Source organism: Lingula anatina, chromosome 9, assembly GCF_051362555.1.
Source record: "Lingula anatina isolate TDL-2025a chromosome 9, LinAna3.0, whole genome shotgun sequence".
NCBI classification, from domain to species: Eukaryota; Metazoa; Brachiopoda; class Lingulata; order Lingulida; family Lingulidae; genus Lingula; species Lingula anatina.
Window position 1 is genome coordinate 826299 of NC_141775.1, and position 13331 is coordinate 839629.

Sequence of the window (13331 nt, forward strand, 5' to 3'; positions counted from 1 at the left end):
TTGGTGTTGTTTCAAATGTTTTTCTTCTACTGTATAATTACATTATATCAATCATTTTATCATCCAGTTACCGCAAGCAGTGTTTTAACACCTAAAAGTCAACAGTAGTGTATCAATTCTTTAACTATGTGTATGTGATATTTATCTCAGTGCTCAATGTAGTGCTATATTGCTAACAGAATGACCCAGAGACCTATCGCAGAGCTAAACTCCAACTGAAGAAGGCGATCAAAGAAGCTAAGAAATGCATGAAAAGCAAAATAGAGGAAAGCTTTAACACTAAGAACTCTAGGGAACTGTGGTCAAATATCTCCTTAATTACTAACTACAAGGGCTCAAAACACTCTGCTGACAAAGGAGACGCGTCACTGCCGGACAAACTGAATGACTTTTATGCACGCTTTGATAAAGACAATAGTTCTTCTACAACGGTTTTACCTCCGACTTCCCAAGCTGACAATACTGAAGCAGTTCCGCTCACCGTTCACCCCTGGCAAGTAAAACGGCAATTTATGCGCCTCAATGTTCGTAAGGCGTCTGGGCCAGATGGAATTTCACCTCGTGTTCTCAAACTCTGTGCTGACCAACTTGCGTACGTCTTTACTGTCATCTACAACTGGTCTCTACAAATCCGCAAAGTACCATTGCTCTGGAAGACGGCGTCTATCATCCCGGTACCAAAATCCAACCGAGTTACCAGCTTAAACGATCTCAGACCCGTGGCTCTGACTCCGGTGCCCATGAAAATTTTAGAAAAATTAGTTTTAAATTTTATTAAAGAAATTGTGCCAAAAACCTTGGACCCACTGCAATTCGCTTATCGATCTAACAGAAATGTTGAAGATGCAGTTAATCTGTGCCTACACACTGTACTACAACACTTAGATAACAAAAACTCTTATGCAAGGATTTTATTTATTGACTACAGTTCAGCTTTTAACACAATTGTGCCAAAAAAACTATATTTGAAACTTTTAAACCATCTTAAGCTACCTGTTTTTATTTGTGACTGGATTTTAGACTTTCTTTTAGATAGAAGACAATCTGTTAAAGTCGGCTCATTTAGCTCAAAAATAACAGTCTTAAATACCGGTGCACCACAGGGATGCGTCCTTTCACCTTGTCTTTACTCCCTTTTTACTTACGATTGCACTAGTGTAAGCGATGGGACTTTTCTCATGAAATTTGCGGACGATACTACGCTGGTGGGGCTAGTCACTGATAATGACGAGAGTACATATAGAGAATCTGTTGAGTCGTTGTTAAGCTGGTGCGAGAGTAATGATCTTATCTTGAACGTAGCTAAAACCAAAGAAATGATAGTGGATTTTAGAAGGAATCAGAATGTAAAGGTACCACTCACCATTGGTAATGATGAAGTTAGTAGGGTAGAGGAATTTAAACTACTTGGTATACACCTTAACAGTAAATTGAATTGGAAAGATAACACCGTAAAGAGTGTAAAGAAGGCACGGCAAAGACTGTATTTTTTAAGATCATTGAGAACTTTTACTGATAGTGTGCCTATTTTAGTCAATTTTTATAGGTGTGTAATTGAAAGCATTCTAGCGTACGGAATTATAATATGGTATAGCGGAACAGCTGGGGAGGAAAGGAAGAAATTAGCAAACGTTGTAAAAACTGCAAGCAGGATTATCGGACAAGATCTCCCCAAGCTGGATGATATTTTTAAGGACAGGATGGAGAAAAGAATTGTCAACACCATGAAAGACGCTTTCCATCCTGCATCCTCTCTTTTTACTTTTTTACCAAGCAACAGTAGACTTTTAACTTTTAAAGGCAGTAAACGCTTTTTAAACAGCTTTTATCCAAGTGCAGTGACGCATTTTAATTTGATCTCAAAGCTAAATTCTTAATTTATTTATTTATTTATTATTTTATTATTTTACTCTGTATATTGCTCCAATGGAAAATGATTTCCGATTTTTATAATTGGCTAAATAAACTCTTATCTTATCTTATCTTATCTTATGATTTTCATTTAACAATATTGTCACATTTAATGTGTGTGTGTGTGTGTGTGTGTGTGTGTGTGTGTGTATTTCAATTTGCACCACGTTTTCTAACTTTTATAAAAAGCAGTTAATTAACTGCAGAATGTCATACCAAAACAAAATAAAACAGATGAATGTATCACGCCAGTTAAACTGCATGCAGAGGGTAAAAAAAATCATAAATTGGTAGGCCTACTGATTACCTTTTTTGGCAAAAGTTAGCTTACTTGCCCCCCAAAAAAAGGTAAACAGTATACACTCCCTGTACTTGGGGCTTTAAAATATATTTAAAAAAATACATGGGTGCCTTTGATGAGGACATTTAATGTCAATTCCGAGAAAAATTCTTAGCTGAGGCTGGAAACTGTTGAATGCATAAACATATGTGTAGATCCGCGTATGATGCTCTGCATGCGTTTCAGGCCTACCCAAATACCAGACTCGGCACCTAAGGATCCTGAATTAACCGGTATATCGGACCACACTACCCGTTTTCAAGGTGTGTGTCAGATAGCATTTCGGAATATCATACCCCAGAACAAATTTTGTAGGACGACTGCGAGCTCATCCACGCTCGGCTGAACAACCTTAAACAGTCTTACTTTAGAGTACTCTATTTCATTGTCTCTATGGGGGTATATGGGGACTTTACGACATTCTGTTTGAATGTTTTAACCACTTTTGATAGGGCTTTTTTTTTTTTTGCATTGTATTAGATTAATGTGGCAGTCTAAGGTTCATCTAGGTGGCTTTCAAATTTATGCACCCGGTATTAAAATCATATAGCGATTAAATACGACAATCGTTTACTATCCAATCAAGGTGACAGCCGATTGTGAGCTCATCCTGTCGGTGTTCTGACTGATACTCCGAAATGCGATCTGACACACACCTTGAAAACGGGTAGTGTGGTCCGATATACCGGTTAATTCAGGATCCTTAGTGCCGAGTCTGCATTTGGACGTTGAAAGAGCAGAGAAGTAAGAAACACCAGATGGACAGGGAGCAAGAATAATTGTTCCATATCACCTAATTAAGATTTCAAAAACATTATTTAGAAAAATCTCAGGTAGGACATCCATTCCTTCTTCCAACCCCCCTCTCTTAAGCTTTTACGTAAACTGTACAGTACAAACAGGGATAATTAGCACACGTGTAAAGAGTGACATATTCATGTGATCTTGCACGGGAAAATAATGGATAATTTAACTTCATTACAAGCCTTTTAACCAACAGTAAAAAATGAGCATACAGGTTATGATTTTATAGTCGTATCTAAAAAGTGAACCACATTTATCGATGAATTAGCAGCAGTAAGTGGCTCGCACCTGTCACCAACGGGGGAAATTGTTCAAAATTGTGAATTTACTTGTAATTATTGGTAATCGAGGAACCCTCAACTCTTAGCACCAGCGCAAGTATACCCTGTACTAGTATCAAACCACAGCCGTCGTGTCACCTTCCTAAATTTTCACCAATCCATACAATGTACATTTTTCTTGATACAGATCTCTTGCTGATGAAACAGACGAGTGGAATATTGGTAAATAATCCTCCTTTTTTGAGGGGTGGGGGTGACATTGGATAAGTTGCACATATTTTCATAGTGATATTTTCGGTAATACTCATATACCTATTAGTCCGGTGGCTTAAGGAAAAAATCGTGACACGGCGGATAAAAGCACCAAATTTTGCATGTGGGTACCTTTTGACATTCTAAATCAAATTAGAGCCGTAGCCCTCTCAAACAATTTACCGTTTGGTAAAAAAATCCAAAATGGCCGCCAATTTGTGGAATTCTTTAGAAATATGTACATACCCATGTTGATTTTTATCAAATAAATTATTTTCTCAGAGTTTTCCACACCCTAATTACCCATTTTTTTCATATATGTCAGATAGCAAATAAATTCCCTTGGACTTTTTGAAAAAATCCAAGATGGCTGTCATATGCCATAGAAACAGCCATAGGAATACTAGTGCACAACTAATACCAGCTAGAAAGATACGTTGTCCACTATTAAATTAAGTCTGTTTCTCAGATTTTTGTTACCCACATAATATGTTTGTGGTGAGTAACTACGAAGTGTTCTTGGGCATTTAGGAAAATCCAAGATGGCTGCCATGTGCCACAGGAATTCTAGTATACAAAGGATTCAACTAATGGCAACTGGAAAGATTAATTTTCCACTATCAAATTAAGTTTGTTTCTGAGTGTTTTCCACATCCTTTCCACCCACACAATATGTATGTGGTGAGTAACTAACATGCAATCTTGGGCATTTTGAGAAAATCCAAGATGGCCGCCATATGTCATAGGAATTCTTATAGTATTACAAAGGGTTAGAACTAATGTCAGCTAGGAAAAACATAATTCACTATCAAATTCAGTTTATTTTTTCAGTGTTTTACACATTATTATTACACTGTGATACATATCTAGCAGGTAATAAATGTGCATATTTGATCATTTTGAGAAAATCCAAGATGGCCATCATTGGCCATAGGAATACTACTGGAATTACAACTGCACATCCATGGCTTTTCATCTACTACCAGGGTGAAACTGTGTTTGCTTATCAAGTTTTGCCCATCCTTATTAGTCCTATGATAAATATCTAGTGGGTAAATAGTGTGCATCCTTGGATATTCTGAGAAAATCCAAGATAGCTACAATCTGACATAGGAATACTAATGGGTGGGTTTCAATTGCTGCATGTGGTTCATTATACGATAACATTACCATGGGTTTGTTTTAAAAATAATTTACGTTTTTCTTTCCATTTATTATTACCCCTATGATGTATACCTCATCTGTAGCATGTGTGTATCTTTGGGTATTCTGAAAAATTCAAGATGTCTGCCTTTTGTCATTAGAATATCCGTACACATAATCAAATAATGCCAGAGATACACAGAGTCCAATTTAAATGTAGTTAACTTTAGATTGTTTTAAATGTTTTCCCTTTCATATCCTATTTATCCTTTTGAAAGACTGTGTGTGTAGAAACTGTATGTATCCTTGAGTACTATTCAGAGAAAACCCAAAATAGCTGCCACTTGCGATAGGAATATGTCATTCAAATGCACATAGGTGTCAATTAATTAATGGAACAGTTTAGACATTGATTCCAACATGAAATATAGTCGTTTAATGTTAAAACATGTTTGCATCCTTATTATCTTACTCTATATAAATCTGGTGTGTAGCAAGTGTGGAGCTTGCGTATTTGAGAAAATTCAAGATTGCTGCAATTCACAATAGGAATAGTACAGTCAACTAGTGCCAGAGAGACATTGGGTTCAATATAAAATGAAATAAAATAAAAAATCAGGGTCATTATGATATTTTGTCAAAATACTTAAGGGTACACACTTGTTACCCACCAGACAGATATCTCAAAGTTCAAAAAGAATGTGGGAAATGCCGAGAAACAAAATATCATAATGACCCTGATTTGCCTTAGAAGTGCCTATAAAATCCAATGCACCAGTTTTCCTATGGGGAAAAGAAGGCCATCTTGGATTTCCCCAAAATGATCAAATATGAACATTAATTACCTAGCAGATATGTATCATGGGATTATAATGATAATAATAATTATAATAATAATAAAAGAAAAACAACTGAATTTAGCTTCATTTTATATGGAAGCCTATCTCTCGCAGGTATTAACTTAACCCCACCTTCTATGGCTATAATGACAGCCATTTTGTTTTGTTTTGTTTTCAAAAAGGATACACATAACATTCTCATCACATATATATTATGTGGATTAAAAAGATGTGGAAAATACTCAGAAACAAACCTAATTTATCAATTAAAATTATATCTCCAAGGCAGAAGAAGCCCTATGTGTATACTATTGTGTTCCTTTGATATGGCGGCCATCTTGTTTTTTTTTCGAAATGCCTGAGAATAAAGGTTAGTAACTCACCACAAATATATTATTTCTGTAATTTGGCGGCCATTTTGGATTTTTTGGCCAAACGTAATTTTTTTCCGTGGGCTACGGCTCTAATTTGATTTAGTATGTCAAAAGGTACCCACATGCAAAATTTGGTGCTTTTATCCGCCGTGTCACGATTTGGCCATTTTTTTGCCCTAAGCTACTGGACTATATATAAGTGGTTCTTTGGAGAGTAGATGTATGTTTCCATGTTTTGATAATGGAGGGGTAATAACGACCTGGGGTTCACAAGTGTTTAAAAGACCAAAAAACAGTGAATCTTATTTATTCAATTTCGACTTTGAATTAAATTCAGTGTCCATTCGTGTACTTTGGCATTTGTTGCAAGGTGATGGTGGCTTATATATGTTGTTTGGTGGAGCCTAGAAAAAACCTGCAGTGCAGAAACCACCAAATAGACCAATCACAGACAAGCGTAGTGCTGTGAGAAAAATAAGTGATTTGTGATAAAATTGTGGGAAAAATTAGTGACTGTTTACATGTACAAACAGAGGGGTGCACGTGTTCAAGTACTTCCGGTAAAAAAAGTAGCTTCGCAACAGTATAGTTTTGTGCCATTTGTCAGCTGTCCATGAGAATGAGAAATGTTTCACCAAGTAATTTTGTTCATGCAGTTTTGCAGGCATTTCTTAGTATGGTCGTCAATGGAAAATATTTGGTGGTTTCTGACCTTCTTTCATCTCTGCCTTCGACACCGAAGTTTTCGGCACGCGTAGTTTTCGCCAGTGGTTAATGACTTCCGCTCCGCCATTGGGCCAGATTGCTCTCTTATCACACCTAACACATTGCACGGCTGCTGCAGGATCTGAGAATGGTCTCTAGCAAATTTGTTAAGTCTACCCAATTGTCTGGTTTAAAAGTCTTATGCTGATTTTATTTCAAAATGTAGTGAGTGTACGCGTTGTATGTAGTGGGTGTATAAGACAGGCGTTCATATCAGTCAAGGGGATACTTCGGTTTCTGAAAAAAGTCACACCAATGTTCCCCTCTTGGAATTAGGATTTTGACTAAGCTAATTTATGGAACTAAACCATACCAAATGGCACCGTTCGCCATCTAAAATACACAAAGTTTTCGGGGCCCTTCAGTGGGCCCCGAACCCCACGCCAACCCTTTGTCTTTATTGAGGCAATACCAAAGTTTTTGTTTGTTCTCGTGTAAAGTTCCAAAATACATGAAAATAAATTCATAATAATCTCGTCGTTTTTATTCTTTTCCATTTCAGAAAGCATACCCTGACTTTCTTGTTTTCAACCTTGTTTCAAAAAATTTCAAAATATTCAAGTCATTTTGGCCGTTTCTTCACCGTATTTATTTCACAGAGTAGAGCAAAGAACCATAATGGATGATGTGGCATAGAAAAGTTTATAGAAAATGTGAAGCAATCGCTCATCATCCTGCACACAATTTGGTTGTGGCATATTTAATCAACATATTTTGTTTGCTTGTTCTGCTAAACATTTTTCAGAGATGGAAAGTTGGGAGGTTAATGTGTTTAGACAGCACAGTAAACGGTTATGTAAAGTAAAAAAAAATGGAAACACCCTCACGACAGCCGGTAGCTTTAAAAAAAAATAACCAGTTTACTTTTTCTGAAAATTGAAGAGACTTTTAGGGTCACGCTTGAAGGCATATTTCTTTTCTTTCACATCATTCAAGAAAGAAAAAGAAACCTTTCTTAATCACCATATCCAACGGCAAAATAAATAGTTCTTATTCTGAATAAATAGTTGTTCATCGTTCTCATCACATGTAAGCTATAGTGACCTAAAATCGGTGTCATATGTCTTCTACAATCTTCCAGTTGGTACCAGTCACTCAAAATGGTCAAATAGGTCACGTGATCTCTGAACGTCCGGAAGTTAAGGACACAAATTGCACAACTGTGGACAGCTCCCGTACTTGACTACTGCCCCGTTGACTATCATGTTGTCTGCGCAAGTATTTGGATTATCTGCCCACTGGCTGCAATACCACTTATCTTTCCCATTGTCGCCCATCTGAGCACAGTCATCTGTAAAGATAAGAGTTATACACATGTATGTATCGCAACTGATTCTGTAAATGTACATATACAAATTTACTTTAGCTAGCACTTGTATACGTAATATATGTATTTGATAATTGATATTAGTTGTGGCCAAGTCTGTGAACAGAGTGAACAGACGAAACAGTCAACCAGTAAGGTACCAGTAAATTAAATATCTGGATCTATCATAAATGAAAATTTCTGATTGTATTTGATAATGTTTTGTAATATTTAGCCTTTTGGCATGCGATGATACTGTACTACATCCAATATGCAATAGCGTTGTGCTGAGGTTGTTATGTATGTCACACTATACATATAAAAAAACATAACCGTGGTATTTTGTAAGTCTCGACTCACGTATAACAATCTTATGTTAAATACTCACACTGCTCACAGGTGGCGCCAGTGAAGTATTGTGCGCAGTCACAGCCGCAAGTTTCGTAGTTGGGGGTTCCTCCATTTTTGCAATCAAACAGCTGTCCGCCACAGGGCTGCTCGCCTGCAGACAAAGGGTGTAGACTTGACGGGATTAAATTTCAACACCAAGTTATTTTCAAATCAGTGGGAGTCATGGGAGATACTTTTAATTCTAATTGTTTTTTAAAAGCACATCTTGAAAATATTCATGCATTTTGATGACTTGGTTTATTCTGCATACTAATAGCAGATACAGAAAATTTTATGATTAGAATAGCAGTGAGGCAAACTTACGACAGTGATCAGGGTGGGTTGAGCATTCCTCTCTGGTAACTGTAACAACCAAAATCATTGTGTATAATCCGACTAAAGCTCTCAGGCACGCTTTCGGCACATTGTGTAGAAATTTCACAGTTTGAAATTTCATTATTATGAGTAACGCTACAACACACGTCAACTTTTATCAGAAAATTAGTGTGATATTGCCATGAAATCATAAAATGTACAAGAGAGAGAGAGAGAAAGTTTTCCTTCCAATACTGTATACCAACAATAATCAGTTACTCAGTACGTACGACAGAGTTTGTTTCGGCATTCTCCGGTCAAGTCGGAGTTGCTCACACATCCCGAGCAGCTTGTTCCTTGAGTATAGGGCGCACTGCCCTTCACGTTACCTCTGGAGATATAAATATATATAAATAAATAAGTAAAATACCGAAAACTAGAGATTCATACAGCACGTGGTCAACCGCCAACACGTTAATTACAATATGGGGCACACATTATATATTTTTTACGAAAGTTGTTCCTGGAATCACTCCTTGCCCTCTAGTGCATGTAAAACTGCCTATCTTGTAAATTTCATCATGGTTTGTAAAGCAATTTGATATCTAGTCCATAAATCAATGCCGATGCTAACGTAATGATCTATTATTTAACAATCTGATTTCCCTGATGGTCCCATGGGCTATTTTCGTTACCCGCGAAAGCCCATTTCTTATTTCCCGAGATGCGTGAAACGTTCATATTATTTAGCCTGATTCGTGAATTAAGGGCATCCCATGACCTTTGAATGCGGCGATTTATCCTCTTTGCTTCTTGTGGCAAAATGCCCGGTAATTTGTGATTTTCAGGACTTCCGACTCGCGTGATCAATGAGATATGAATAAAGTTCGGGCGGATTGAGGCCGTCTTCTGGGTCTTCCGGAATACGGTCAGATTTTCAAGTTTATATTGACGGGCATCAAATTTTTCTGTCGGAAGACGGTCAGAATTGGAGGATGGATCAACAAAGATAATTTGGAAAACTGATAGCTCTGGATCCGCCCCTGTTAAAGTTTTATTTACTGTGATTTGTGAATTTATGGTGCTATGGTGCTTTTTCTCGTGAATTGTGATCACACAAACCCCTCCCCAAGAAAAACCCAGTCCCTTTTTAACGAACCTTCCAGGGGGTTCTTGTCTGAAAAAGTGATAGGGCAAAGGACAAATTAAGCCGCCCACACCCCATCATTACTTGCTTCAACAAAAAAGGAGCAAGAAGATAATTAAAAGCGCCAGGCTGTTTTTTTTTTTTCCATACTCACGCAGGCGAATATCTGCAGACGATATAGTACCACAGGGAAGAACTAGGAAACGGCGATCCCGTGGTGCACTTCTTCATACCACAACCGAGTTTGTTACTGGCAGCCCAGACGACCTAAAGGGAAAGAGAAAGTATTCGTTCACGGATGAATTTCTTCACACCGTCTGAGCATATAATGCCACATAATATTGCTAGGGGTAGAAGAAAATGTGAACTTACCTAATCGCTGCAATGTCGTATTTTGACTTCATAATGACGTCTTTGAAAAACTAACTTTTTTCTTTATCTAAACTAACCTGCGTATAGTGTCCACAGTTTTTATTAGGAGGAGGATTGCATGAGTTGGAGGACAACGTGTACCACTGTTTCTCATTGTCCCAGTCGTCCACGGCGGCAGTTACTCCCGGAGGAGCGGTGGAAGCATACAAGTTCTCACCATAATTCCCGCTGCTGTGGCCGTAGTTACAGCCATTCGCCCACGCCTGTGCACCTGCAGCAAGTCCGTCGTCCCACATCTGAAAAAAACAAAAAAAACAAAAAAAAAATTGAATTTCTTCTCAGGGTGTCCCAAGGCCGCACTGAAGTCTGACTGGTCTTAACTTTCTTAAAAATCCGTCCAACTCATTTCAAGATAATGTTGTAAAGCAAATGACATACACTTTCGTTTCTAACACGTGTAAAACTCATGCATACTCGAGATGGACAAAGTCCAAGCATGAGTAATTCGGAAAACATTTTAAATATTTTAAATTAAAAACAAGTCTCAATGGAATTACTAAATTAGGAAATATTGAATAGCGTTTTGTAATATGAAAATGGAAAATTCTTTGGGAAAATAGAGTATAAATACTTGTAGATTCTTTGAAAAAAAGTGAGTCGGTGAATAAACGTTCGAAAGCTCCAAACTGTTGTCGTCATTCCACACTATAACAATAATTCGGTAATGGTCTCGTACGTATCAGTGTATCAGTTTCACCCATTAGCCATGTCATTCTTGTTGTAAAACATGTGCAATATTAAAGTTGTATGTGCTTGCGCGTGCGTACGAGTTTGTGTATTTTACCATTCTAGTCATCAAGGTAGCGGATGGACTGACTGAACTCCGCTTCAAATTGTGACGGTCTAGCATCTGCTGTTTTTCAGCGTCTGACAATCCATTGTCTCCTCTCTTGACGACAGCGGAAAATGCTTCAAGAAATAGAAATAATCGAGCAATAACATATAAAATTACACATCGATAAAGTAAGCATTTCCTTCACAAAATAGATATGTGAAATTTTACCCCGACCTTTATGCTTTCAATCTCTTTACAGATTGTCATTTTCCCCGTTTACCTATAGAACCTGCTCTGACAGTTATTTGGATCCCCAGGCAACAAAAATTGTAACGGACGTAATAACAAAAGTTAAATCTTTGCAGTGGTTCGCGTTCTTAACCATCTGTGCATATCAAGATACATATAAAGCATGTCAACTGTGACTTACCCTGTTCAGGCAAAAACGCTAAGGTAAGAATCAGCACTGTTAGAGTCAGCATTTTCTTCTGATGAGCAATTCTTCTGGTGTCTGCTTCCGCAATATAGCAAATACAGACACAACGGCCTTTTATATATTTAAAGACGGCGGGGGTACCCGGTTGCTCTATCAAATGACGTCTGATATGACGTCACACAGATCGACCAATCATACCACAATTTGTGCACAGTTTGCCTCCGTTTTATTTATCAGCTGATGTGACATTTGAAAAACAATGGGGAGGGCGTCTAAAATGTTGGGAAGAGTGGTTTCAATTTTTTTTTTTCGTATACCCCATTTGCACTCTTTGCACTTTTTATATTAGGGTTGTTTCAAATGTTTTTCTTCTACTGTATAATTATATCAATCATTTCAACACCCAGTTACCGCAAGCAGTGTTTTAACACCTAAAAGTCAACAGCAGTGTATCAATTGTGTAACTATGTGTATCTTAGATTTCAGTGCTCAATGTAGAGGTACAATGTATGTTCTTCATTTAACATTGCTACAGTACAGATACAATTCTCTAATCAGCACATTTAACGTGTGTGTGTTTCAATTTGCACCAAAGTTTTATAAAAAGCAGTTTAATTAACAATAGATGACATCCCAAAACAAAATAAAACAGATGAATGTACCATGCCAATTAAACTGCAAGAGTAAAAAAAATCATAAATTGTTATTGATTACTTTTTTGGCAAAATTTAGCTTACTTGCCAAAAAAAGGTAAACAGTATACACTCCATGTACTTGGGGCTTTAAAATATCTTTAAAAAACTACAAGGGTGGTTTTAATGTGGACTTTTAATTTCAATTCCGAGATAATTACTTGGCAGAGGCTGAATGCATAAAGATATGTGTAGTTCCGCGTGTGATGCTCGCATCTGGACGCTGGCAGAGCAGAGAAGTAAGAGACTCCAGATGGACAGGATGGACGAATAATTGTTCGATATCACTTAATAAAGATTTCAAAAATATTATTTAAAAATTCTTAGGGAGGGAAGTCATTCCTCCCCCTCTATTTAGCTTTAACGTAAAACGTATAAACAGGGAAAATTAGCACACGTGTAAATAGTAAAATATTCATGTGATCTTGCACGGGAAAATGGATAATTTAACTTCATTACAAGCCTTTCAACCAACGGTAAATGAGCATACAGGTATGATTATATAGTCAAATCTAACAGGTGGACCACATTTATCGATGAATTAGCAGCAGTAAGTGGCTCGCACCTGTCACCAACGGGTGAAATTGTTCAAAATTGTGAATTTATTTGTAATTATTGGTAATCGAGGAACCCTCAACTCTTAGCACCAGCGCTAGTATACCCTGTACATATATCAAACGACAGTCGTTGTGCCACTTTCCTAAATTTTAACTAAGCCATACAGTGTACATTTTTCTTGGTACAGATCTCTTGCTGGTGAAACAAACGAGTGGAATATTGGTAAATAATTCTTTTTTTAGGGTCGGTGGCATTAGTTAAGTTGCACATATTTTCTTAGTGATATTTTACGTAATACTCGTATACCTATAGCTGGTTCTTTATACAGTAGATGTATGTTTCCATGTTTTCATAATGGTAGAGGTAAAAACAATATGTTGCAAGGTGATACGAGTCTTATTGTATATGTTGTTTTGTGGAGCCTAGAAGAAACCTGGATAGAAACCACCAAATAGACCATTCACAGACGAATGTAGTGCTGTTAGAAAAATTAGTGATTTTTTCCTAATTTTTCCTGACATTTCTTGTGTGTTAATGGTGTCAACTAGCAGGCTAGGCTGTAAACTAAGGT

The 13331-nt window shown here is 37.2% G+C and overlaps 1 protein-coding gene across 1 annotated transcript; it reads right to left on the reverse strand.

The window, feature by feature from the left end:
- Positions 1-7603: 7603 nt before the first annotated feature.
- Positions 7604-11592, reverse strand: LOC147759747 (cysteine-rich venom protein ophanin-like). Its single transcript, XM_086996058.1, has 8 exons — positions 11505-11592; positions 11084-11208; positions 10317-10535; positions 10022-10134; positions 9011-9111; positions 8730-8768; positions 8404-8517; positions 7604-8000 (listed from the first exon to the last, which is right to left on the reverse strand). Exons 1-8 carry the CDS (start codon positions 11554-11556, stop codon positions 7849-7851), a joined length of 915 nt encoding a protein of 304 aa, XP_086852184.1. The 5' UTR covers positions 11557-11592; the 3' UTR covers positions 7604-7848.
- Between the last annotated feature and the right edge of the window lie 1739 nt (positions 11593-13331).

Excerpts from the sequence above, each read along its gene's own strand:
- LOC147759747 (XM_086996058.1), bottom strand. The coding sequence starts at position 11,556 with ATGCTGACTCTAACAGTGCTGATTCTTACCTTAGCGTTTTTGCCTGAA. Across the intron at positions 8,769-9,010 it reads ATGCCGAAACAAACTCTGTC|TTACCAGAGAGGAATGCTCA; the intron begins GTACGTACTGAG and ends TGGTTGTTACAG. Across the intron at positions 8,518-8,729 it reads AACCCACCCTGATCACTGTC|GCGAGCAGCCCTGTGGCGGA; the intron begins GTAAGTTTGCCT and ends CTTTGTCTGCAG.